Consider the following 24,896-nt stretch of genomic DNA (forward strand, 5'->3'; position numbering starts at 1 on the left):
AATATTGGGTCAGAAATCAATTACAGATCATGTAATTTATTCTAGGCATAATGTAAAATAATTAATGTAGCCTGTTATTACATACTGTCCTATACTACAGTATTGTTATTGCCCTGGTTCTCTCACCATGGTTACATTTACGTTCCCATAAACTCAGGGCCTATCAAGAAACGCTAGTTCAGGAATGCTGACATCTGGCCTTTAAGGCCAGCAGTAGGCCCAGGTTACTGATGTTTTGCATTCTGCTTCCTCTCTAATCAAATCAGACCTGGGGCACGAGTGAGTGGACTCTCTGGCCAATCAATTAACTTAGGGAGAAAAACATCACTAATTTGTCCAGATTGGAAAAGAGGGGTTGTTTCTGAACAGTGCACAGCTGTTTTTTTTTTCTAAACAAGGGCACAGTTGAGTGTTTCTACCACTAGATGTCAGACAGAGCTCAGTGTTAATCCCCTGGCCTCCTATACGCATTGGTGTTGATCAGTCACACTTTTGTGCCTGGGACCACTGCTCCTCTCTGACAGACAGAAGACAACACTACAGTCGTGGCCAAAAGTTTTGAGAATGACACAAATATTAATTTTCAAAAAGTCTGCTGCCTCAGCTTGTATGATGGCAATTTGCATATACTCCAGAATATTATGAAGAGTGATCAGATGAATTGCAATTAATTGCAAAGTCCCTCTTTGCCATGCAAATGAAGTGAATCCCCCAAAAAACATTTCCACTGCATTTCAGCCCTGCCACAAAAGGACCAGCTGACATCATGTCAGTGATTCTCTCTTTAACACAGGTGTGAGTGTTGACGAGGACAAGGCTGGAGATCACTCTATCATGCTGATTTAGTTGGGTGGTGCTTGGAACCATTGTTCTTCCTCTTCCTTCCTCTGTCAACCGTGGTTACCTGCAAGGAAATAACGTGCCGTCATCATTGCTTTGCATTACAGGCAAGGATATTGCTGCCAGTAAGATTGCTCCTAAATCAACCTTTTATCGGATCATCAAGAACTTCAAGGAGAGCGGTTCAATTGTTTTGAAGAAGGCTTCAAGGCGCCCAAGAAAGTCCAGCAAGCGCCAGGACCGTCTCCTAAAGTTGATTCAGCTGCGGGATCTGGGCAACACCAGTACAGAGCTTGCTCAGGAATGGCAGCAGGCAGGTGTGAGTGCATCTGCACGCACAGTGAGGCAAAGACGTTTGGAGGATGGCCTGGTGTCAAGAAGGGCAGCAAAGAAGCCACTTCTCTCCAGGAAAAACATCAGGAACAGACTGATGTTCTGCAAAAGGTACAGGGATTGGACTGCTGAGGACTGGGGTAAAGTAATTTTCTCTGATGAATCCCCTTTCCGATTGTTTTGGGCATCCGGAAAAAAGCTTGTCCGGAGAAGACAAGGTGAGCGCTACCATCAGTCCTGTGTCATGCCAACAGTAAAGCATCCTGAGACCATTCATGTGTAGGGTTGCTTCTCAGCCAAGGGAGTGGGCTCACTCACAATTTTGCCTAAGAACACAGCCATGAATAAAGAATGGTACCAACACATCCTCCGAGAGCATCTTCTCCCAACCATCCAGGAACAGTTTGGTGATGAACAATGCCTTTTTCAGCATGATGGAGCACCTTGCCATAAGGCAAAAGTGATAACTAAGTGGCTCGGGGAAGATAACATTTTCTATATTTTGGGTCCATGGCCAGGAAACTCCCCAGACCTTAATCCCATTGAGAACTTGTGGTCAATCCTCAAGAGGCGGGTGGACAAACAAAACCCCCAAAATTCTGACAAACTCCAAGCATTGATTATGCAAGAATGGGCTGCCATTAGTCAGGATGTGGCCCAGTAGTTTATTGACAGCATGCCAGGATGGATTGCAGAGGTCTTGAAAAAGAAGGGTCAACACTGCAAATATTGACTCTTTGCATCAACTTCATGTAATTGTCAATAAAAGACTTTGACACTTATGAAATGCTTGTAATTATACTTCAGTATTCCATAGTAACATCTGTCAAAAATATCTAAAGACACTGAAGCAGCAAACATTGTGAAAATTAATATTTGTGTCATTCTCAAAACTTTTGGCCACGACTGTACTTTTAACTCTCAATAATAGACAGGCAGACAGACAGGCGAAACCCTCAATATGCAGATGGCCTCAATATGCAGCTACCTGCATTGACCCTTTTTGAACTAACTTTTTTGACTCATCTCATACGCTGCTACTGTTTATTATCTATCCTATTGCCTAGTCACTCTATTCCTAGTTGTATGCACAGTACCAGTCAAAAGTTTGGACATACCTACTCATTCAACGGTTTTTCTTTATTTTTTATTATTTTATACATTGTAGAATAATAGTGAAGACATCAAAACTATGAAATGACACATATGGAATCATGTAGTAACCAACAAGTGTTAAATGAAAAAATATTGTATATTTTATATTCTTCAAAGTAGCCACCCTTTGCCTTGATGACAGCTTTGCACACCTAGCAACCAAAATGTTGCGTGTCGAATCTCATCATGGACAACTTTAGCATTTGAGCTAATTAGGAACTTTGCAACTACTTACGCATGTTTTGCTACTTTTCAACTACTTAGCATGTTCGCTAACCCTTTAACCTAATTTCCAACCTTAACCCTAACTTTAATCCTTAACCCTAAATCCTAGCCTAGCTAACGTTAGCCACCCAGTTAGTGTTAGTTACCTAGCAAACCTGGTTAACTTTAGCCAAAATAAATGGGAATTCGTAACATATCATATGTATGTAAAATTCGTAACATATTGTACGAATTGCAATTTGTAACATATCATACGAATTTATGTTCGTAACATATCATACGAAATCGATGATTGAAATCCACATATTAATACATACCATACGAAACATAACATATCATGGTAAATGCAGTGTCCCGGATTTACGTACAGAATAATACGAAATGCTCTGAGACCAGGTTGGTAGTAGTGACAAGGGGCCCGCCGCCCACCGACGCGGCTTCATGGTGCGCCCTGTGCGCTCTGTGTTCTGTGTTGGCCTCCCCAGTACCCGCCGCTGGGAGCAGTGTCAGACTGCTCTTATCCAGGTCCAGAGAACGTTTACTAGCATGAGGTATGGAGCTAATTACTGAGCCGTAGCAGAGAGAAGAGAAGAAGGCTGAGCCAAACTGCTGAGGAGGAGGAGGAGAAGAGGAAGGGTTGATAAAACTACCATCTCTCTCTCTCTGCGCTCAGAGCGCTATACTCTGCCAGGCTTTGAAGCTGACAGAGAGAGAGCAGGATTCGTTCATCATAGCGCCTTTATAGAAGTTTACCATCCCAAATCGTGAACCAGACAGACGAAAGCTTTTAATCCAGTATCTGAAGAGGCGATTTATGGTGAAAAGTATGCTTTTCTAAAGTAAAATATTTGGACAGACGAGGCATCGCATCGTTGCAGCGCTGACACAAAGTTTGCAGGTCCTCTACTTAGTTGGGAAGTTCATTTCCCATAGTTGGCTTCTGAGTGACATCTGCTTCTTCTCCGCTGGAATCCTTGACGGACTAAATAACGTTTAGATTGTTTGGAGCGCTGGTGGAATTTTAACTGGAGACAGAGTTCTTCCATGCAACAGTTGGCTATTTTGTACAAGTAAGCCATGGCACAACAGACCAGAAACGGAGGGACCTCATTAAACAACAACGGCACTGATATCACCAAAAGGAAACTGTTGACAGGACTGGACCTCTTCTGCCTGCTACTAGGTGAGTTTCAAAGACATCTTCGGCCTATACTGTAAACAAATGAAATGACTTGACAGCACTGAATACCCTATAACATGACAATAACATTCCAATACTGTCACACTGTAATGGCATCAGGGGAAAGTGTGCCTATAATACACTGGACAATTAGGCTACATAACATATTTAACACTTTAAAGGGTGTGGCCAGAATGCATACCACGGCGCTCACCACCATGGTGCGGTAGTGTGTTATTAGTAAAAAATGAAAACAGAACCACTCTGCCAGAGTGTGTTACAACAGAGCGAGAGAGAGAGGGGGAGATGCGGCTGGAGTGGATACGCCGCCCTGAGCAGAGAGAGAGCGGGAGTCAGAGAGGACACAACGACAACATTTCCACAGAGGGACAGGTTAGGCCTACTATATTAAAAAATAATTGAATATGTTAACAACTGGCAACATGTCCACCTAACACGCTTATCGTTAACGTGATCAGACCGTAAAATAGATGTCAGACGGTGAGAACCAGGACCATGGGACTCTGTTTTAAGTGCCGCTGAGAGAGTGAGAGAACACACTGTGGTTGACGTGATGTGAAGTGGTCAAACAGGTTATTATGGTTCCCTAAAGACCACTTTCTGACTGAAAAATAATCTATGAGAATAAACCTACTCAATGTATTTAGTTGCAATTTAAGTGAAATTGTTCATAAATGTTTGTAGAATTGGATATTATATTATCCCAATTAACAGTGGGAAGGTGTGTGTGTGTGTGTGTGTGTGTGTGTGTGTGTGTGTGTGTGTGTGTGTGTGTGTGTGCGTGCGTGCGTGCGTGCGTGCGTGTGTGCGTGCGCGTGTGTGCGCGTGCGTGTGCGTGTGTCCAGGGGTGAGAGATGTTGGAGATGTTTTGAAGTGCTGCAACTTTACCATTTTACTGCCCCTTAAATAGCCTGCCAGCCCCTCTCCACAACGTTTTCCCCTCCCACCTGTTACCCTTATTGCCGCTATTACCCTCTTGAGCTGCCTTTCCATCGAGAGAACAGGAATGGTATGAAACAGGACTAGAGAACAGGAATGGTGTGCAATTGGAATTGGAATATAAATATAAATGGAACATAGATTGTGATTATGCTCTGGAGTGCTAATCCAATTCATTATACATTCATCATAGGACATGCAGCATTGATACAGGTCAGGCAAGGCAATGGTGTGTGTTTGTGTTTGTTTGACTGAGGTGATGATGGCTTGTTTGAACAATGCCAGCCATCTCCTTCTTTCTTTATCTCTCATTCCCCCCTTTTCTCTCTTTCTTTACACGTTCTCTCCCACAACCCTACAGCAAATCTCCTTCAGCTGCCCCCCAGATCATCTCTCTCTCTCTCTCTCTCTCTCTCTCTCTCTCTCTCTCTCTCTCTCTCTCTCTCTCTCTCTCTCTCTCTCTCTCTCTCTCTCTGCGTGGAGTAATTGCTTAAACATTTGTGTTGTGAGGCAGGGGGATATGCCTCTTCACTGTAAGCCCAGTGGTGTGCAAAGAGAGAGAGAGAGAGAGAAAGAAGAGCAACAGAGAGAGATTAAAAGGTGAAAGAGAACAGTAACCGTTCTATCGTTTTTGCCCTCGCAAGACAATCTGATATAGGAGAGATAAAGTCCCAGTTTCTTCACAAGCACCACTCTGTCTAGAAACAGCTACAAATGTCAGACATTCATTATAGGACATGCAGCATTGATACAGGTCAGGCAAGGCAATGGTGTGTGTTTGTGTTTGTTTGTCTGAGGTGATGATGGCTCGTTTGAACAATGCCAACCCATCTCTCTCTCTCTACGGGGAATGCGTGGAGTAATTGCTTAAACATTTGTGTTGTGAGGCAGGGGGAATGCCTCTTCACTGTAAACCCAGCGCTGTGCTCTGAGAGAGAGCGAGAGATAGAGGGAGAGAGACAGACAGAAAGAGCGACAGAGAGATTAGGGAAGGCAAAATAACAGTAACAGTTCTATAGTTTTTACCCTCACAAGACAAGCTTGATCATATATAGTAGAGATAAAGTCCCAGTTTCTTCACAAGCATCACCCTGTCTAGAAACAGCTACAAATGTCAGACACCATTTTCCAGCGAGTTTATATTTCTATTAGTGTGCTTATTAAAACATCTCAGACACACTGTCACAGAGTTTATATGAAACAGTGTTTCTGTTTCGGAGTTTATATGCTGGAGGCATTCCAGTGTTTCATCTCCAGCATATAAACTCCGAAACAGAAACACTGTTTCATATAAACTCTGTGACAGTCTTTGAATCCATGTGGAGTAGATTTCCTCCACAAACCAACTTCCTCCGCTTTACAAACACAGGCTTGGGCGCATTGTGCTTGTTGTCAACACACACACTCATACACATACTCTCTTTGTGATTCTAAACACAGACAAGCTGTCTTTTATTGATTCGATGGCCTGGTTTAGTGTGGGTAAGGGAGGGAGGGATGTAGAGGGGGATGGATCTAGTGACTAAGGAGAGGAGATAGAGAGGGGCTATCAGGGGGAATGAAAGGGGTAAGGAGGAATGCGCGTTTGCAGAGGACTTGAAGAATGTGTGATTATGAATGGACTTTGCCCTCACCCGTGTGTGTCTGTTTGTGTGTGTGTGTGTCTGTGTGTGTGTGTGTGTGTGTGTGTGTGTGTGTGTGTGTGTGTGTGTGTGTGTGTGTGTGTGTGTGTGTGTGTGTGTGTGTGTGTGTGTGTGTGTGTGTGTGTGTGTGTGTGTGTGTGTGTGTGTGTGTGTGTGTGTGTGTGTGTGTGTGTGTGTGTGTGTGTGTGTGTGTGTGTGTTCGTGGCAGGAGAACTTCAGGGATCCAACAGAGTACCTACCACTCCTCCAACACATGAAGTCTGCTGGTGAACACCATCTAGGCAGACAGTCTATAGACCCTCCTGTTACTCTTGGGTAAATCTAAGCTAATACATCAGCTTCAATACTGCCAGAGAGAACAGCAGCCCAGAGAGGGAATGAGACAGACAGATTTACTATGGAGAGATAATCCCATACTGCCAGAGAGAACAGCAGCACAGAGAGGAATTGACACAGACATATTTACTGTGGAGCGATAATCCCATACTGCCAGAGAGAACAGCAGCACAGAGAGGAATTGAGACAGACATATTTACTGTGGAGCGATAATCCCATACTGCCAGAGAGAACAGCAGCACAGAGAGGAATTGAGACAGACATATTTACTGTGGAGCGATAATCCCATACTGCCAGAGAGAACAGCAGCACAGAGAGGAATTGAGACAGACAGATTTACTGTGGAGAGATAATCCCATACTGCCAGAGAGAACAGCAGCACAGAGAGGAATTGAGACAGACATATTTACTGTGGAGAGATAATCCCATACTGCCAGAGAGAACAGCAGCACAGAGAGGAATTGAGACAGACATATTTACTGTGGAGAGATAATCCCATACTGCCAGAGAGAACAGCAGCACAGAGAGGAATTGAGACAGACAGATTTACTATGGAGGGTTAATCCCATCCTGGCAGTTGGACACAAACAGTATCTGCTGATTAGCATAACACACACACACACACACAAACACACACACACACACACACACACACACACACACACACACACACACACACACACACACACACACACACACACACACACCCACACACACACACACACACACACACACACACACACACACACACACACACACACACACACACACACACACACACACACAGCGTCCCGGAGCTGTGGGAGAGTGGAGATTGCGGATGTTTTTTAGAAGACATGTTTATGTAGAGAGACGCTGTGCTCTTTAGGAAACAACACTTCTAAAAACAGACCTCACCTCAGCTCTGCTCTACAGCTGCACAATGGGACTAGAGTGCTGTGTGTGTCTGTGTGTGACTGTGTGTTCGGACTAGAGCTGGGAAGCTATTCAAGGTTGGCGTCTTTCTCAGAATATAAATTCAAGTCCTCCCCCTCTCTCCTCTCCACTCTGACTTCTTCTCCAGTTGGTTGCTCAGAAAGCAACAAAGAGTGAAAGTCAATGCTAAGTAAAGGTCTCTATAGCGGCCAATCTTATTCATTTGAGCAGAGACACATCTCCTGTTAATTTCGAAATGCAGCTGAGTGAGATATCAGCCCTGTTACCGTGTTACCATTAGCTGAACATGAAAATTGTTTTTATGTGCAGTCTGACCTGAAGTCAGTCTCTGTGGGAGATGAGAGAGTAGCCTTTCAGCCCGCGGGAATCGCCCTATGCTAGTGTTATACTCCTATAGCTGCTGTTAGCATTAACCCTCGTCTCTACATCCCATTAAGACCTATAGCATTACATTATATTACAGCAGTTTCACATTCTAGCTTTAACCCATTCAGTCACATACATCTAATTTTTTATTTTTTTTATTTTTATTTCACCTTTATTTAACCAGGTAGGCTAGTTGAGAACAAGTTCTCATTTGCAACTGCGACCTGGACAAGATAAAGCATAGCAGTGTGAACAGACATCAACACAGAGTTACACATGGAGTAAACAATAAACAAGTCAATAACATGGTAGAAAAAAAAGAGAATCTATATACAATGTGTGCAAAAGGCATGAGGTAGGCAATAAATCGAGTAATTACAATTTAGCAGATTAACACTGGAGTGATAAATCATCAGATGATCATGTGCAAGAAGAGATACTGGTGTGCAAAAGAGCAGAAAAGTAAATAAATAAAAGCAGTATGGGGGGTGAGGTAGGTAAATTGGGTGGGTAGTTTACAGATGGACTATGTACAGCTGCAGCGATCGGTTAGCTGCTCGGATAGCAGATTTTTAAAGTTGTTGAGGGAGATAAAAGTCTCCAACTTCAGAGATTTTTGCAATTCGTTCCAGTCGCAGGCAGCAGAGAACTGGAAGGAAAGGCGTCCAAATTAGGTTTTGGCTTTAGGGATGATCAGTGAGATACACCTGCTGGAGCGCGTGCTACGGGTGGGTGTAGCCATCGTGACCAGTGAACTGAGATAAGGCGGCACTTTACCTAGCATAGCCTTGTAGATGACCTGGAGCCAGTGGGTCTGACGACGAACATGTAGCGAGGGCCAGCCGACTAGGGCATACAGGTCGCAGTGGTGGGTCGTATAAGGTGCTTTAGTAACAAAACTGATGGCACTGTGATAAACTGCATCCAGTTTGCTGAGTAGAGTATTGGAAGCTATTTTGTAGATGACATCGCCGAAGTCGAGGATCGGTAGGATAGTCAGTTTTACTAGGGTAAGTTTGGCGGCGTGAGTGAAGGAAGCTTTGTTGCGGGATAGAAAGCCGACTCTAGATTTGATTTTGGATTGGAGATGTTTGATATGAGTCTGGAAGGAGAGTTTGCAGTCTAGCCAGACACCTAGGTACTTATAGATGTCCACATATTCTAGGTCGGAACCGTCCAGGGTGGTGATGCTAGTCGGGCGTGCGGGTGCAGGCATCGAACGGTTGAAAAGCATGCATTTGGTTTTACTAGCGTTTAAGAGCAGTTGGAGGCCACGGAAGGAGTGTTGTATGGCATTGAAGCTCGTTTGGAGGTTAGATAGCACAGTGTCCAAGGAAGGGCCGGAAGTATGCAGAATGGTGTCGTCTGCGTAGAGGTGGATCAGGGAATCGCCCGCAGCAAGAGCAACATCATTGATGTATACAGAGAAAAGAGTCGGCCCGAGAATTGAACCCTGTGGTACCCCCATAGAGACTGCCAGAGCACCGGACAACATGCCCTCCGATTTGACACACCGAACTCTGTCTGCAAAGTAGTTGGTGAACCAGGCAAGGCAGTCATTAGAAAAACCGAGGCTACTGAGTCTGCCGATAAGAATATGGTGATTGACAGAGTCGAAAGCCTTGGCCAGGTCGATGAAGACGGCTGCACAGTAATGTCTTTTATCGATGGCGGTTATGACATCGTTTAGTACCTTGAGCGTGGCTGAGGTGCACCCGTGACCGGCTCGGAAACCGGATTGCACAGCGGAGAAGGTACGGTGGGATTCGAGATGGTCAGTGATCTGTTTGTTGACTTGGCTTTCGAAGACCTTAGATAGCCAGGGCAGGATGGATATAGGTCTGTAACAGTTTGGGTCCAGGGTGTCTCCCCCTTTGAAGAGGGGGATGACCGCGGCAGCTTTCCAATCCTTGGGGATCTCAGATGATACGAAGGAGAGGTTGAACAGGCTGGTAATAGGGGGTGCGACAATGGCGGCGGACAGTTTCAGAAATAGGGGGTCCAGATTGTCAAGGCCAGCTGATTTGTATGGGTCCAGGTTTTCCAGCTCTTTCAGAACATCTGCTATCTGGATATGGGTAAAGGAGAAGCTGGGGAGGCTTGGACGAGTAGCAGCGGGGGGGGCGGGGCTGTTGGCCAAGGTTGGAGTCGCCAGGAGGAAGGCATGGCCAGCCATTGAGAAATGTTTGTTGAAGTTTTCGATTATCACGGACTTATCAGTGGTGACCGTATTACCTAGCCTCAGTGAAGTGGGCAGCTGGGAGGAGGTGCTCTTGTTTTCCATGGACTTTACAGTATCCCAGAACTTTTTGGAGTTAGAGCTACAGGATGCAAATTTCTGCTTGAAAAAGCTAACCCAGTACTCCACCTCCTCTGGTATAAAGTACAGGTAACTGCCAAAATAAAGGAAACACTTGAGTAAATGAGGGATTCAAAGTATATTGAAAGCAGGTGCTTTCACACAGGTGTGGTTCCTGAGTTAATTAAGAAATTAACATCCCATCATGCTAAGGGTCATGTATAAAAATGTTGGGCAGGCCATTATTTTGACTACCATGGCTATGCCTGTATAGGATGACAATGCCCCCATCCATAGGGCACGAGTGGTCACTGAATGGTTTGATGAGCATGAAAATGATGTAAACCGTATGCCATGGCCATCTCAGTCACCAGATCTCAACCCAATCCAACACTTATGGGAGATTCTGGAGCGGCGCCTAAGACAGCATTTTCCACCACCATCAGCAAAACAGCAAATTATGGAATTTATTGTGGAAGAAGGGTGTTGCATCCCTTCAATAGAGTTCCAGACACTTGTAGAATCTATGCCAAGGTGCATTGAAGCTGTTCTGGTTCGTGGTGGCCCAACGCCCTATTAATACACTTTATATTGGTGTTTCCTTTAATTTGGCAGTTACCTGTACATCTACTTTTTCAGCCACTTTACTCTGACTGACTAACCGGCTCTATAAATATTTTCCAGAATTTCTTACATTCCTCATCAGCCAGCAGTACCGACCTCTCTTGAAGTGACATCTGGTGTAATTGTGTGTGTGTGTGTGTGTGTGTGTGTGTGTGTGTGTAGGGGGCACTCAGGAAAGGGTGGGAAACGGAAAGGTAGTGTCGGTCGGACGTAGGTGTGGCTCACTTTGCTGTGAAACATAATCCCGTCCACTTTCCAGCCCTTCCACCCTCCTTTTCACATCCCTCTACCTCCGGCTCCCCCCTCTTCCCTCTCCCTCTCTCTACCTCCATGTAACCCCATTTCCACTCTGCCATCTCCCTCCTCCCCTCCTCCCTCTCCCTCCAATCAGTGGAGTGATGGTGTGAGTGGGACCCTGTAGAGCAGGGGTGTCAAACTCATTCCACGGAGGGCCTAGTGTCTGCAGGTTTTTGGTTTTTCCTTTCAATAAAGCCCTAGACAACCAGGTGTGGGGAGTTCCTAACTAATTAGTGATGTTAATTCATCAATCAAGTACAAGGGAGGAGCGAAAACCCGCAGACACTCGGCCCTCCGTGGAATGAGTTTGACACCTGTGCTGTAGAGGGAGGAATGTGTTGGGTCTGTGGTAGTAATGAGTTATAGATGTAGCTGGGCCTAGCGTGAGTGGGCTACAAGGCAGGCTGTTAGGGCTAGTGTTTGCCAGGGGCCTGTTGGATGGATGACTAATCTAACCATAGGTGGCTCACATGGCAACTGTAAACACACTGTGAGAGCTTATTGCACACACACACACACACACACACACACACACACACACACACACACACACACACACACACACACACACACACACACACACACACACACACACACACACACACACACACACACACACACACACACCAGCCAGGTCGCGCAAGATCCACTGCGAAATTAGACGTCCGTCCAGGTTCAATCCCAGTGCTAGACATCATTTTTTATTTGGGGGTTTTAACACTAGAACCGCTGGGCCTCAAGGGACTCCCCTTCAAGCTAATGAGCAGTCATTCTGACTGCAACATTCTAACAGTGTAATTCATACATTTTATGTTGGCAAAAATAATGATTTGGTTGTGTTTATGAAGGTCTTAGGTAACATTAGAATATGACGATTTTTTATTCATTTCAAATAACACGGCATTTTCTTTAGTTTATGTTTCCGTAGGCTATATGTAAAAAGGAAAAACACAACTTCAAGTGTTTAATAAATGTTATTTGTGGAGTGCCTTTGTTACAACTATGAAACAGAAAGTCGTGTTGGAATGCGGTAACAGTTTCTCTTTATAACAACCAAATAAAAAGAAATACCCCAACCACGAAGACGCACAGTCAGTGATGACATTTCTGTCTGATAATTGGCCCTTAGCATTGTTACCGGCTTGTTCTATCCAAACAGTGCTGTCCCTTCCTCTCTGCTGTCTCCCCATTTCATTAGGTGGTGGCACGTGCACCTGATCAGTGTGCAACGTCCCCACCATCTGAGTCGTTTTCATTCAGATTTTGCAGCAACGCTAACACAGCATGTGCATCCATTCGTCTGGTCTTCTTGCCATTGTAAATTGTGCACACTCTCACTGTTACTACAAGTAGGCCAGAGTGGACTGATAAGACTGCTTGGATTTGGTGGACTGATATAGGGTACATATCATTTAGAGATTATAATTAGTAGATCAATACAATAGAGTGGCTCGCCCTGTTCTTCATTCACAATTGGTGATTACATAATTATGCATTGTTCGCTGCTACTCGCTCATCAACTCACCCATTCTCTTCCATCATACTTCATTTATTTAATCTGTGGTTATATTTGTGAAATTAGTTGCGGTATAGTTTAGGTTCGTTTTCGAGGAATTATCGGGGTGATTATCAATTGGGCACGGCACCTTCAAATGTTGGGAGAAGGAGGGGCAACGTGGAAAACATTCAAAAAAGGACATCCCCCCCCCCCCCCCCCCTAAAACTGGTTATAGTTTTGTTTGTGATATTAAAATTCTAACAACGACAGTATGTTATATAGACTTATTTAAGATAAGTCAAAGGATGGAGGGGGGAAGGACTTCTTAATTTTCACGATTTCACAGTATTATTTTACCTCATAGTGTGCAAATACTGAATATAAAACACAGGGAGATATCCCGATTTTTTTGACTGCACTGGGCCTTTAACCCTATCCCAAACCCTTAATTTAACCAGTTGGAATTAATGCCTAAACTTAACCTTCAAAATTTGACGTTTATGGGCAAACATCTGATTCTGCAGTGAGACTGTGAGAGCTTATTACACACACACACACACACACACACACACACACACACACACACACACACACACACACACACACACACAGAGACATAGACAAACACAAAAAACAAACACGTACTTAGGGTTAATTGTTGTGTCCGGTGCTGTTTATTCTCCTGTAGACCAAACACAGTTGTGTTTACAGTGAAGTATTACAACCCCAATTTTACAGCTGCAGACAGTATTATAGCCCTTTACGGGAGTGGGAATCATTAGGCTGATATGGGGAGAGGAGCTGTGTTTATACTCACAGGGACACAGACTACCGATATGTTTACAGGGCTGTATACTTCAGGAGAGAAGAGATAAACCATTATTGGAATGACAAGATTATATGTAATCTAATATATAATCTAGAGATAATTATATATACACCCCCACTCATTTCTCCTCTGTATATAGCTGTATTATGCTGCAAAGTGTAACGGCTGTCGCTCTCCTCATCCTCAGACGAGGAGAGGAGAGAAGGATCATCAGACCAAAATGCAGCTTCAGGGAAATAAGCCATCTTTTTATTTAACACGATGATGATGGCAACACGAAAAACAAAACACTTTCAACTTTACAAAACAAGAAAACGAAGTCAACGAAACCTGAACTTAAACTTACATAACTACACGTAAACTCACGGACAGGAAACAGACGACATCGAAACGAAAACGAACAGCCAAACAGTCCCGTATGGTACATACATTACACGACACAGGAGACAATCACCCACAAACAAACAGTGAGAACGCCCTACCTAAATATGACTCTTAATTAGAGGAAAACGCAAACCACCTGCCTCTAGTCAAGAGCCATACCAGGCAACCCAAAACCAACATAGAAACAGATAACATAGACTGCCCACCCAAAACACATGCCCTGACCATAAACACATAAAAAACAACATAAAACAGGTCAGGACCGTTACAGAACCCCCCCCTCAAGGTGCGAACGCCGGGCGCACCAGCACAAAGTCCAGGGGAGGGTCTGGGTGGGCAGTTGACCACGGTGGTGGCTCCGGCTCAGGACGCTGTCTCCACACCACCATAGTCACTCCCTGCTTCTGTCTTCCCCTCCCAATGACCACCCTAAAACTCACATCCCCTAAATAAACGGCCAGCACCAGGAGAAGGGGCAGCACCGGGACAAGGGGCAGCACCGGGACAAGGGGCAGCACCGGGAGAAGGGGCAGCACCGGGACAAGGGGCAGCACCGGGACAAGGGGCAGCACCGGGTCAAGGGGCAGCACCGGGACAAGGGGCAGCACCGGGACAAGGGGCAGCACCGGGATAAGGGGCAGCACCGGGATAAGGGGCAGCACCGGGACAAGGGGCAGCACCGGGACAAGGGGCAGCACCGGGATAAGGGGCAGCACCGGGACAAGGGGCAACACCGGGACAAGGGGCAGGTCCCGGCTGATATACTCTGGCAGATCCTGGCTGAGGGACTCTGGCAGGTCTATGCAGGCTGACGGCTCTCGACGCTCATGGCAGGCTGACGGCTCTCGACGCTCATGGCAGGCTGACGGCTCTCGACGCTCATGGCGCTCTGACGGCTCTCGACGCTCATGGCGCTCTGACGGCTCTGGCTGCTCATGGCTCTCTGACGGCTCTGGCTGCTCATGGCTCTCTGACGGCTCTGGCTGCTCATGGCTCTCTGACGGCTCTGGCTGCTCATGGCTCTCTGACGGCTCTGGCTGCTCATGGCTCTCTGACGGCTCTGGCTGCTCATGGCTCGCTGGCGGCTCTGGCAGATCCTGTCTGGTTGGCGGCTCTGGCAGATCCTGTCTGGTTGGCGGCTCTGGCAGATCCTGTCTGGTTGGCGGCTCTGGCAGATCCTGTCTGGTTGGCGGCTCTGGCAGATCCTGTCTGGCGGGCGGCTCTAGCGGCTCCTGTCTGGCTGACGGCTCTAGCGGCTCCTGTCTGGCGGATGGCTCTGTAGGCTCATGGCAGACGGGCGGCTTTGCAGGCTCATGGCAGACGGGCGGCTTTGCAGGCTCCTGGCAGACGGATGGCTCAGACGGCGCTGGGGAGACGGATGGCTCAGATGGCGCTGGGGAGACGGATGGCTCAGATGGCGTTGGGGAGACGGATGGCTCAGATGGCGCTGGGGAGACGGATGGCTCAGATGGCGCTGGGGAGACGGATGGCTCTGGCCGGATACGGCGCACTGTAGACCTGGTGCGTGGTGCCGGAACTGGAGGCACCGGGCTAAGGATAAGCACCTTCCTACTAGTGCGGGGAGCAGGGACAGGGCACACTGCATTCTCAAAGCCCACTCTATACCTGATGCGAGGTACCGGCACTGGTGACACCGGGCTGAGGACAAGCACATCAGGATTAGTAGGGGGAGAAGATACAGTGTGTTCAGGGCTCTGGAGACGCACAGGTGGCTTAGTGCGTGGTGCCGGAACTGGAGGCACCGGGCTAGATACACGCACTACAGGGAGAGTGCGTGGAGGAGGAACAGGGCTCAGGATACGCACTGGTAGCCTAGTGCGTAGTGTAGACACTGTAGGTACTAGGCTGGGGCGGGGAGGTGGCGCCGGAAATACCGGACCGTGGAGACGTACTGGCACTCTTGAGCATTGAGCCTGCCCAACCTTACCTGGTTGAATACTCCCGGTTGCCCGACCAGTGCGGGGAGGTGGAATAACCCGCACCGGGCTATGTAGGCGAACCGAGGAAACCATGCGTAAGGCAGGTGCCATGTATGCCGGCCCGAGGAGACGCACTGGAGACCAGACGCGTTGAGCCGGCCTCATGACACCTGGCTCAATACCCAATCTAGCCCTACCAGTGCGGGGAGGTGGAATAACCCGCACTGGGCTATGCACTCGTACAGGAGACACCGTGCGCTCTACTGCGTAACACGGCGCCTGCCCGTACTCCCGCTCTCCACGGTAAGCCTGAGAAGTGGGCGCAGGTCTCCTACCTGCCCTAGGCCCACTACCTCCTAGCCCCCCCCCAAGAAATTTTTGGGAATTACTTACGGGCTTTTTGGGCTTCCGTGCCAGACGCGTTCCCTCATAGCTCCGGTTCCTCTCTCCGGTAGCCTCTGCTCTCCCCAGTGCCTCCAGCTGCTCCCCTGGCTTTTCGGGCTTCCAGCCACGTCTCCTTGCTGCCTCCTCAAACCACCGCTCCTGGGCTTTAGCTGCCTCCCTCTCTTCCTGAGAGCGGCGATTCTCTCCTGCCTTAGCCCAGGGACCTTCTCCATTCATTATCTGCTCCCAAGTCCAGAAATCCTTGTTTTCCCGTCGAGCTTTCCCTTGCCGCTTGGTCTTAGCGTGGTGGGTGATTCTGTAACGGCTGTCGCTCTCCTCATCCTCAGACGAGGAGAGGGGAGAAGGATCATCAGACCAAAATGCAGCTTCAGGGAAATAAGCCATCTTTTTATTTAACACGATGATGATGGCAACACGAAAAACAAAACACTTTCAACTTTACAAAACAAGAAAACGAAGTCAACGAAACCTGAACATAAACTTACATAACTACACGTAAACTCACGGACAGGAAACAGACGACATCGAAACGAAAACGAACAGCCAAACAGTCCCGTATGGTACATACATTACACGACACAGGAGACAATCACCCACAAACAAACAGTGAGAACGCCCTACCTAAATATGACTCTTAATTAGAGGAAAACGCAAACCACCTGCCTCTAATCAAGAGCCATACCAGGCAACCCAAAACCAACATAGAAACAGATAACATAGACTGCCCACCCAAAACACATGCCCTGACCATAAACACATAAAAAACAACATAAAACAGGTCAGGACCGTTACACAAAGGTTATGGTGAGAGAAGAGGTCTGCAGTACTATGCCTGACATTTACTGTATACACACATTGTGCACACATGCTCCCCTTGCTCCATTCATTTACAGTTCTGTGCATTGATACAGTCAGGCATGTGAACATGGTTCATATCATGTATAGGGCATTTCTGGTTTGGTATTGTGATATCCTGGGATAGTTGCTATATGGTTTGGCCTATGGGTGTGGATTGCTTCTCTATTCAGACCCTGTGTTGTGTAATATATGCCATTTAGCAAATGCATTTATCCGAAGCCACTTACAGTCATGCGTGCATATATTTTATGTATGGGTGGTCCCGGGAATCAAACCCATTACCCTGCCGTTACAATTGCCATGCTCTACCAACTGAGCTACATAGGTGAGGCAGCTCCTGAGGCTCTAGCTCCAGAAATGTACTGGGTTGCATAACTACAGTAGATTGAGATCCTTGCATGTTGACTACACCAACCTTCATATAGGGCACCCGGACTGTGTGCATGTTAATAAGCTACTGTGGCACCATGGCCAGGCTGATGTGTGTCCCTTAAACAGCCAGTTGGTCTCTGACTACTGGGTATAATGGCTCCAGTGGAACTACCACTTTTAGGGCTCCCGAGTGGGACAGCGTTCTAAGGCACTGCATCTCAGTGCTAGAGGTGTCACTACAGACCCTGGTTTGATTCCAGGCTGTATCACAACCAGCTGTGATTGGGAGTCCCATAGGGCGGCGCACAATCGTGTTAGGGTTTGGCCGGGGTAGGCCCTCATTGTAAATAAGAATTTGTTCTTGGCTGACTTGCTTAGTTAAAAAAATATATATAAGTACATCGCACACAGTTGGTGTGTGAGACTATGGGTTGTATGGCTAGATGATAATGATACACTCCTGAGGTTTCTGAGACCTCACGGCTGTCATTATATATGTTACTGTGACAGACTGGACTGGCTGTGTGGGTAGCGTGTGTGTGTGTGTGTGTGTGTGTGTGTGTGTGTGTGTGTGTGTGTGTGTGTGTGTGTGTGTGTGTGTGTGTGTGTGTGTGTGTGTGTGTGTGTGTGTGTGTGTGTGTGTGTGTGTGTGTGTGTTTGTGCTTGCCATATGCGGTCCCCTTGTGCGCGCTGTCAGCAGCAGGTTGTGTGATAGGAATTGGGATGAGGTCTCACTGTAACTGTCCTCTCCTCCGCTCATCTTTCTCTCCTGTGTGTGTGTGTGATCCTGCATGTCTCTTTCTCCCACAAACTGTTTTAGAGTGGTGTTGAACTCTTGATTATAATTCCAGGGTGTTTAGCAGTATGTTCTAAGTGTGGGTTTCAAGTTTGGGTTTCAAGTGTGTGTTAAGTGGAATTCTGTGTGTGGGCATCACACATAAACATCTGACCACCCCTTCTGTTTCTTTCTCTGGTCTCTCTTTCTGGTCTCTCCCTCTCCCTTCTCTCTGTCCTTACCTTCTCTGATAGGGCCTCATCTCTCCATCTCTTCTCTTCAATGTCACACCGACCCCTCTGTCCTCAATACTAACTATCTCGCTCTCTCTGGGGGTGGGGAGATATTCACTGTTTAGGGGAACAATGGTTCTTTTGATGTGTCTGTACTCTTTGTATCGTATCGCTAATGAGCACTAATAGTCCTCTAGTATAGCGAGGGATGGAGGGGGAGAGATAAAGGGAGAGCGGGAGGGAGAGAGAGATTGTTTATCTGTTTCACTTGCTTTGGCAGTGTAAACATATTTTTCCCATGCTGATAAAGCCCTTTGAATTGAATTGAGAGAGAGTTCCTCACTTCTTGTGTATCTCAGCTACTCCTCCCCTCCCTCAGTGTCATTGGCTGGTCATTTAGTTGACAGGAGACTGACTAACAGAGGGGGCTGTATGGGCAGCCAGGTCGCTCAAGATCCACTGCGAAATTTGATATCCGTCCAGGTAATGTTTTAACCCTATCCCAAACCTTAACCCTTACCTTAACCATTCGTAAGTAGTGCCTAAACTTAACCTTCCAAATTTGACTTTTATGGACAAACGTCTGATTCTGCAGTGAGACAGAGAGCTTGTTGATATGTGGCTGTATATTACACTGTGTAAGACTGTTGTTTGGCTGTGGTCTTATCCAGCTTTTAGTTGTTATCCTTATCTCTATCTCTCTCTATCCTGTTTACATACAGAAGTCTGTAGACTAGAGGCTCACAGGCTCACAGCTTCACTGGAGAACAATACCGAAAACATTCACAGCCTAGCCACGATTTAACACCCATTGTCTTTAACACACACACACACACACACACACACACACACACACAACACACACACACACACACACACACACACACACACACACACACACACACACACACACACACACACACACACACACACACACACACACACACACACACACACACACACACACACACACACACATAACTCCTGACAGGGGTAGCAGGTCTGGGCTGCTACCCCTGTCAACTGGCCTATCTTAATTCCGTTTAAACTAAATGGATGAAAGATTATCTTAGTGCTACCATGATTTTGGGAAACCAGCCCTGATCTCTAGACCAGATAGAGACACCCTAGCCGCTATTACAGTACACTCTGCCCTTAGTGACAGCTGGAACTCTGGTGCTCTGATATCAGGGCCTCGGGGTAAGGATGGGTGGACAAGGGGAGGATGAGAGGGGAATGAGTAGAGGTAGAGAGAGGTAGGGGTAGAGGAAAGGAGAGCCATCAGGTTTCAAAGGGCATCCAGCCCTCCTCTCCAGACCAGGGCTTTGTAATAACACCATTATAGCAACAATAGAGAAACGCCCAGCGGGCCTGACAGACGGCTCCATACTCTATAGTCTATACTCTATATAGCTCTGGGAGTTTGTGTGGTGCTGGAGTCATATGGGGTCTCGGGTTTCCCTCCTAAAGCAGATTTCACATGATGGCAGAAATGTGCTGGACTCCCCAGGCCCCATGGGGTCAGGCACAGGAGCAGGTGGAAGATCAAATCATTTCAACTTTGAGCACAGCAGCACTGCCTCAAAAGTGCCGTGCTGGGCACAGCCTCCCCATCCTATGGAAAGCAGCTGTTTTTCCCCTTACAAAGAAAAGACTAGAGGGAACGTTGAGTTATGTAACAGCTACTCTCTTCCTTCAGATCTAAAAACACGTAAGGACTAGGGGTAGAGGGTAGGGGGAGCTCATAGAGAATGATAGAGACCTATAGTGGCCAACAGGCAGTATTAGCGTGCACAGCGCCATTGAGGGTTTCCACCATTTTAATGTAGTCAACTGGATGGGACTTCCAACTTCATTGGCTGATCCCTCCTAGTGACTCCAACCGGGTCATCAGGAGGGATCAACCAACCGCGAAGAAGAAAATGGACTACTTCAAAATGGAGACTGCCTCAATGGCGCTGCCCATGCTGTCACAGATGCCATAATAGCACAGATACAATGATGAGGCCTCTTTCCATCTCTATGGGGAGGCGGGGGGGGGGGGGGGGGGGGGGGGGCTGGAACAAGGACCCCAGAGGCTCTCCTTTGCAGGTGCCTGTCTGTAAAGACCCCTGGCCCAGGGGTTGTCCTATTAGGTGCCTGTGTGTAAAAAGCTGGTTGTTTATTGGTGTGAATAAAATCTCTCAGTGTAAGCACGTTTGAGCCGCACCCCCTACCCTGGCTAGCTGGCTGCCCTTTCACTGCAGCAGAAAAGAGGCCATTCATTCTGTACACTGCTCTGCTGACACAGCAGCTTGTCTCTCTCTCTCTCTCTCTCTCTCTCTGTGTGTGTGTGTGTGTGTGTGTGTGTGTGTGTGTGTGTGTGTGTGTGTGTGTGTGTGTGTGTGTGTGTGTGTGTGTGTGTGTGTGTGTGTGTGTGTGTGTGTGTGTGTGTGTGTGTGTGTGTGTGTGTGTGTGTGTGTGTGACAGCAGCATGTGTAGACAAAGCTCTCTCAAACACACTCATACACAGATCAGCTGTGGTGTAGAATTGAAAATGAGGAGAACAGAGGAATCCAAAGGATGAGAAGGGCTCCTGAGTGGCGCAGTGGTCTAAGGCACTGCATCTCAGTGTAAGAGGCATCAGTACAGTCCCTGGTTCAAATCAAGGCTGTATCACATCCGGACGTGATTGGGAATCCCATAGGATGGTGCACAATTGGCCCAGTGTCAATTGTAAGAATTTGTTCTCAACTGACTTGCCTAGTTAATTAAAGAAAGAAGGGTGGCGAGAAGATGTTTAAGTCATTGGTAGGCCTACAATACTTCAGGCTAGCACTGATCTCGTGTGAGCTCACTTTCTGACCCCTGACCATACATCTCTAACCTTGCAAAGTGCAATAGTTCTTCAGGGTCCACACATGGCTTAATGTCACACACACACACACACACAGTGTTCTATAGCGGAACTAGGGCTCAGCTAATGGGACCAGCCAATTAGGACCAGATAGAATGTTCAGTTCCTCAGAAAGGTCTACACCTTTCATAGATTTTAAATTTTTTATTTTATTTTGTGTTATTGACTGTACGTTGGTTTATGTGTAACTCTGTGTTGTTGTTTTTGTCGCACTGCTTTGCTTTATCTTGGCCAGGTCGCAGTTGTAAATGAGAACTTGTTCTCAACTGGCCTACCTGGTTAAATAAAGGTGAAATAAAAGAAAATAAAAATAAAAAGGTGTCAGGTACCCTACTGAACTCTCCCTCCTTTTCCCCATATTATTCCCTCCAGTTTCTCCAGTTTTTTCACAAAAGGCTTTGTCATGACCACACACACAAACACACACACAGTTGCATGCACACTAATACTGAGCTGATCTACAGTAGCTTCATGCGGAGGAGAGACAGAAAAGGAGGAGGAGGAGTGTAGCTTTAACAGACTAGCAGGTTGAACAGGGTCACAGTCTTTAGCCCCCCTCCCCTCTATCCTTGTCCCCTGTCCTTCTGTCTCCACGGTCAGGGTTGACCATGGTCTGTGTGACAGAGAGACAGAGAGGAAATCCTCTGTTTAGAGCAGATCACAATGCCTATTCCTCTTCTCTACAACTCCGGCCATTCACCCCCATCCTCCCCTCCCTCCCCTAGTTTACATTTTAGTCATTGAGCAGTGAGCAGGGTATAGTTCTAATGCTGCCTGGGTCTAAAGCCATGTATAGTGCCACTAGAAGTTCAGAAAGGAATCCATCCTCTTGAGCGCAACCCCAAAATGAACCCCAAAGCCAATCAAACAGGCACCTGGCGCTAATCCCTCTCATATATGCTCGCTCGCTTGCTCGCTCACACACACACACACACACACACACACACACACACACACACACACACACACACACACACACACACACACACACACACACACACACACACACACACACACACACACACACACACACACACACACACACACACACACACACACACACACACAGACTTGTGGATGGCATTAGTCCATATTGTAGTCAGTAGATTAAAAGCTGGATAATCGGAAACATAAATCTGTATAAACAGCTTTTTTTTCTCAACCCCCCTCTCTCCCCTGTCCCACTTCTCTCTCTCTCTCTCTCTGACGAGTATTCTGTGGCTTCTCTCTGTCGAGAGGAGACAAGTGCATAACAGAATCTGATAAGACTAATAGAAACTTTCCCCAGAGCAAAGACCACTCTGCTCCTAAAACCCCCCACGTCCCTCTTCCCTCCGTTCTCTCCTCGGTCTTACTCTCCCTCCTTCTCCTGTATCTCTGCTATTCCTGGTCGTCTGTCAATGGGACCCAGTGAAAGACCTTTTAACCAAGTCTTTATTTATTTATTTATTTTCACCTTTCTCTCGCTCTCTCTCTCAATTCAAAGGGGCTTTATTATATTAATATTATAAATGAACAGTGACCATTGCGCTAAAAAAGGTTTCAAAAATATAAAGATTTCAAGTGTTATATTCTCAGCTAAGTGTTTTAGCAATGTGCAAGAAGATAAACAGATAAGTATTGGTGATATTTACAATGTTGTTTGTGCTCCACTGCTTTTCTCATTACAACAGGCCACACATCTTGCTGCTGTGAAATCTTGCTGCTGTGATTGCACATTGTGTTATTTCGCCTAACAGATATGGGAGTTTATCATTGTTGGATTTAAAAAAAAAAATCTTTGTGGGTCTGTGTGTCTCTAATGTGGTCTTACATTTGGCCGGAGGTTAGGAAGTGCAGTTCAGTTTCCACCTCATTTTGTGGACAGTGGGCACATACAGTATCCTGTCTTCATTTGAGAGCCAGGTCTGCCTATGGCGGCCTCTCTCAATAGCAAGGCTATGCTCCCTGAGTCTGTACAAAGTCAAGGATTTCCTTCATTTTGGGTCAGTCACAGTGGTCAAGTATTCTGCCACTGTGTACTCTCTGTTTAGCGTCAGATAGCATTCCAATTTGTTGGTTGATTCTTTCCAGTGTCTCAAATAGTTATCTTTTTGCTTTCTCATAATTTGGTTGGGTCTAATTGTGTTGCTGGCCTGGGGCTATGTGTGGTCTGTTTGTGTTTGTGAACAGAGCCCTGGCATCTACTGGACAGAGAGATGGGGAGGGGAGAGAGAGAGCGAGAGGATTCAGCAAGGACAGAGAGCCTTTTATAAACAGGCAGTCAAGGCAGAGAGGAGAGGGTCTGACATCAGAGAGGGTCCGCTGCCCCCCCCCCCCCCACACTCACCCCTTCTGTTTTCTGTTTCACACTCTTGAGCTTCCCTTCTCTTTGAGTGGCTTAGGCCGGTTAGTGTAGGACAGTGTGTGTGTGTGTTAAAATCCATACACCTCCTTTCACTCCTTTTTATTAGCAAGTAAATCCCTCCACCCACCAAGGACCAGGCCAGTATGAAGGGAGAGAGAGAGATAGAGAGAGAGAGGGAGGTGGTTCTGGTCCTTCAAATGGGCTTGTCTGTTTACCATACGGATCACTGGAAGTCTCACAGAGTGTGTGTATTGACAGTAAACTCAACAGTACATTAAAATAACTATCTACAAGTGTGAGAGAGACACCCGGTCCCAGTCTCTCTCTCCAGTTGCAGCCATGGTTGGTGTGTGTTTGTGCAGGTGTCTGCAGTGAACTACCTGTCTACCGCCCTGGACCATTCAGATGTCTACAGAGAGAAAGAGAAGAGGGAGAGGAAGCGAAAGAGGGAAAAGGAAGGAAAGAGAGAGCTGGGTGAGAGAGAAATTAGATGTAACAGAGATGAGGAGAGGGAGAGAAAAAGGAAGAAGAGGGATAGAGAGATAATTGCACATTTTGTTCATTTTATTATCTATTTCACTTGCTTTGGCAATGTAAACATATGTTTCCCATGCCAATAAAGCCCTTTGAATTGAATAGAGTGGTTTCTGATTGATCAGAGGACATCTGAGATGTGAGATAGCAAATGTTATGTCTGAGTGTTTGAGAGGTCTGAGCAATAGTCTCAAGCTACTGTCCCCCCCCACCCCCACTTCCAACACACACACCTTTTTATTAGAAAAATGTTCCAGAGCGTTAAAAGCTTCAAAACTTAGCCATGTTATTCTTATTTTTGACACATTTTACAACCCTTCAGGACTGACTGTAAACCTCCAGCTACAGTTAACAGGCCAGGGGTTCTACTGCTTTGATTTGGAGATATGGAATTATTTTCCCTGGTGTGTGTGTGTGTGTGTGTGCGTGTGTGTGTGTGTGTGTGTGTGTGTGTGTGTGTGTGTGTGTGTGTGTGTGTGTGTGTGTGTGTGTGTGTGTGTGTGTGTGTGTGTGTGTGTGTGTGTGTGTGTGTGTGTGTGTGTGTGTGTGTGTGTGTGTGTGTGTGACATGGTAATGAGCCAGAACAGACTGGAACATACACACAACGCACGCGCGCAAACTCACACACATA

General features: G+C 46.6%; 1 protein-coding gene across 3 annotated transcripts in view; it reads left to right on the forward strand.

The window, feature by feature from the left end:
- Positions 1-3,029: 3,029 nt before the first annotated feature.
- The window catches only part of LOC129869638 (phospholipid phosphatase 3-like), a 39,447-nt gene continuing 17,580 nt past the window's right edge, over positions 3,030-24,896 (forward strand). Inside the window, exon 1 of one of the 3 annotated variants that reach the window (XM_055944244.1) lies at positions 3,030-3,736. In XM_055944244.1, coding sequence (XP_055800219.1) covers positions 3,631-3,736 — 106 coding nt within the window. In that variant the 5' untranslated portion in view covers positions 3,030-3,630. Of the gene's footprint in view, positions 3,737-3,995; positions 4,127-24,896 lie in introns of those variants that run through there. The other 2 variants (XM_055944243.1, XM_055944245.1) reach the window with 2 other exon arrangements.

Source organism: Salvelinus fontinalis, chromosome 14, assembly GCF_029448725.1.
Source record: "Salvelinus fontinalis isolate EN_2023a chromosome 14, ASM2944872v1, whole genome shotgun sequence".
Lineage (NCBI taxonomy): Eukaryota > Metazoa > Chordata > Actinopteri > Salmoniformes > Salmonidae > Salvelinus > Salvelinus fontinalis.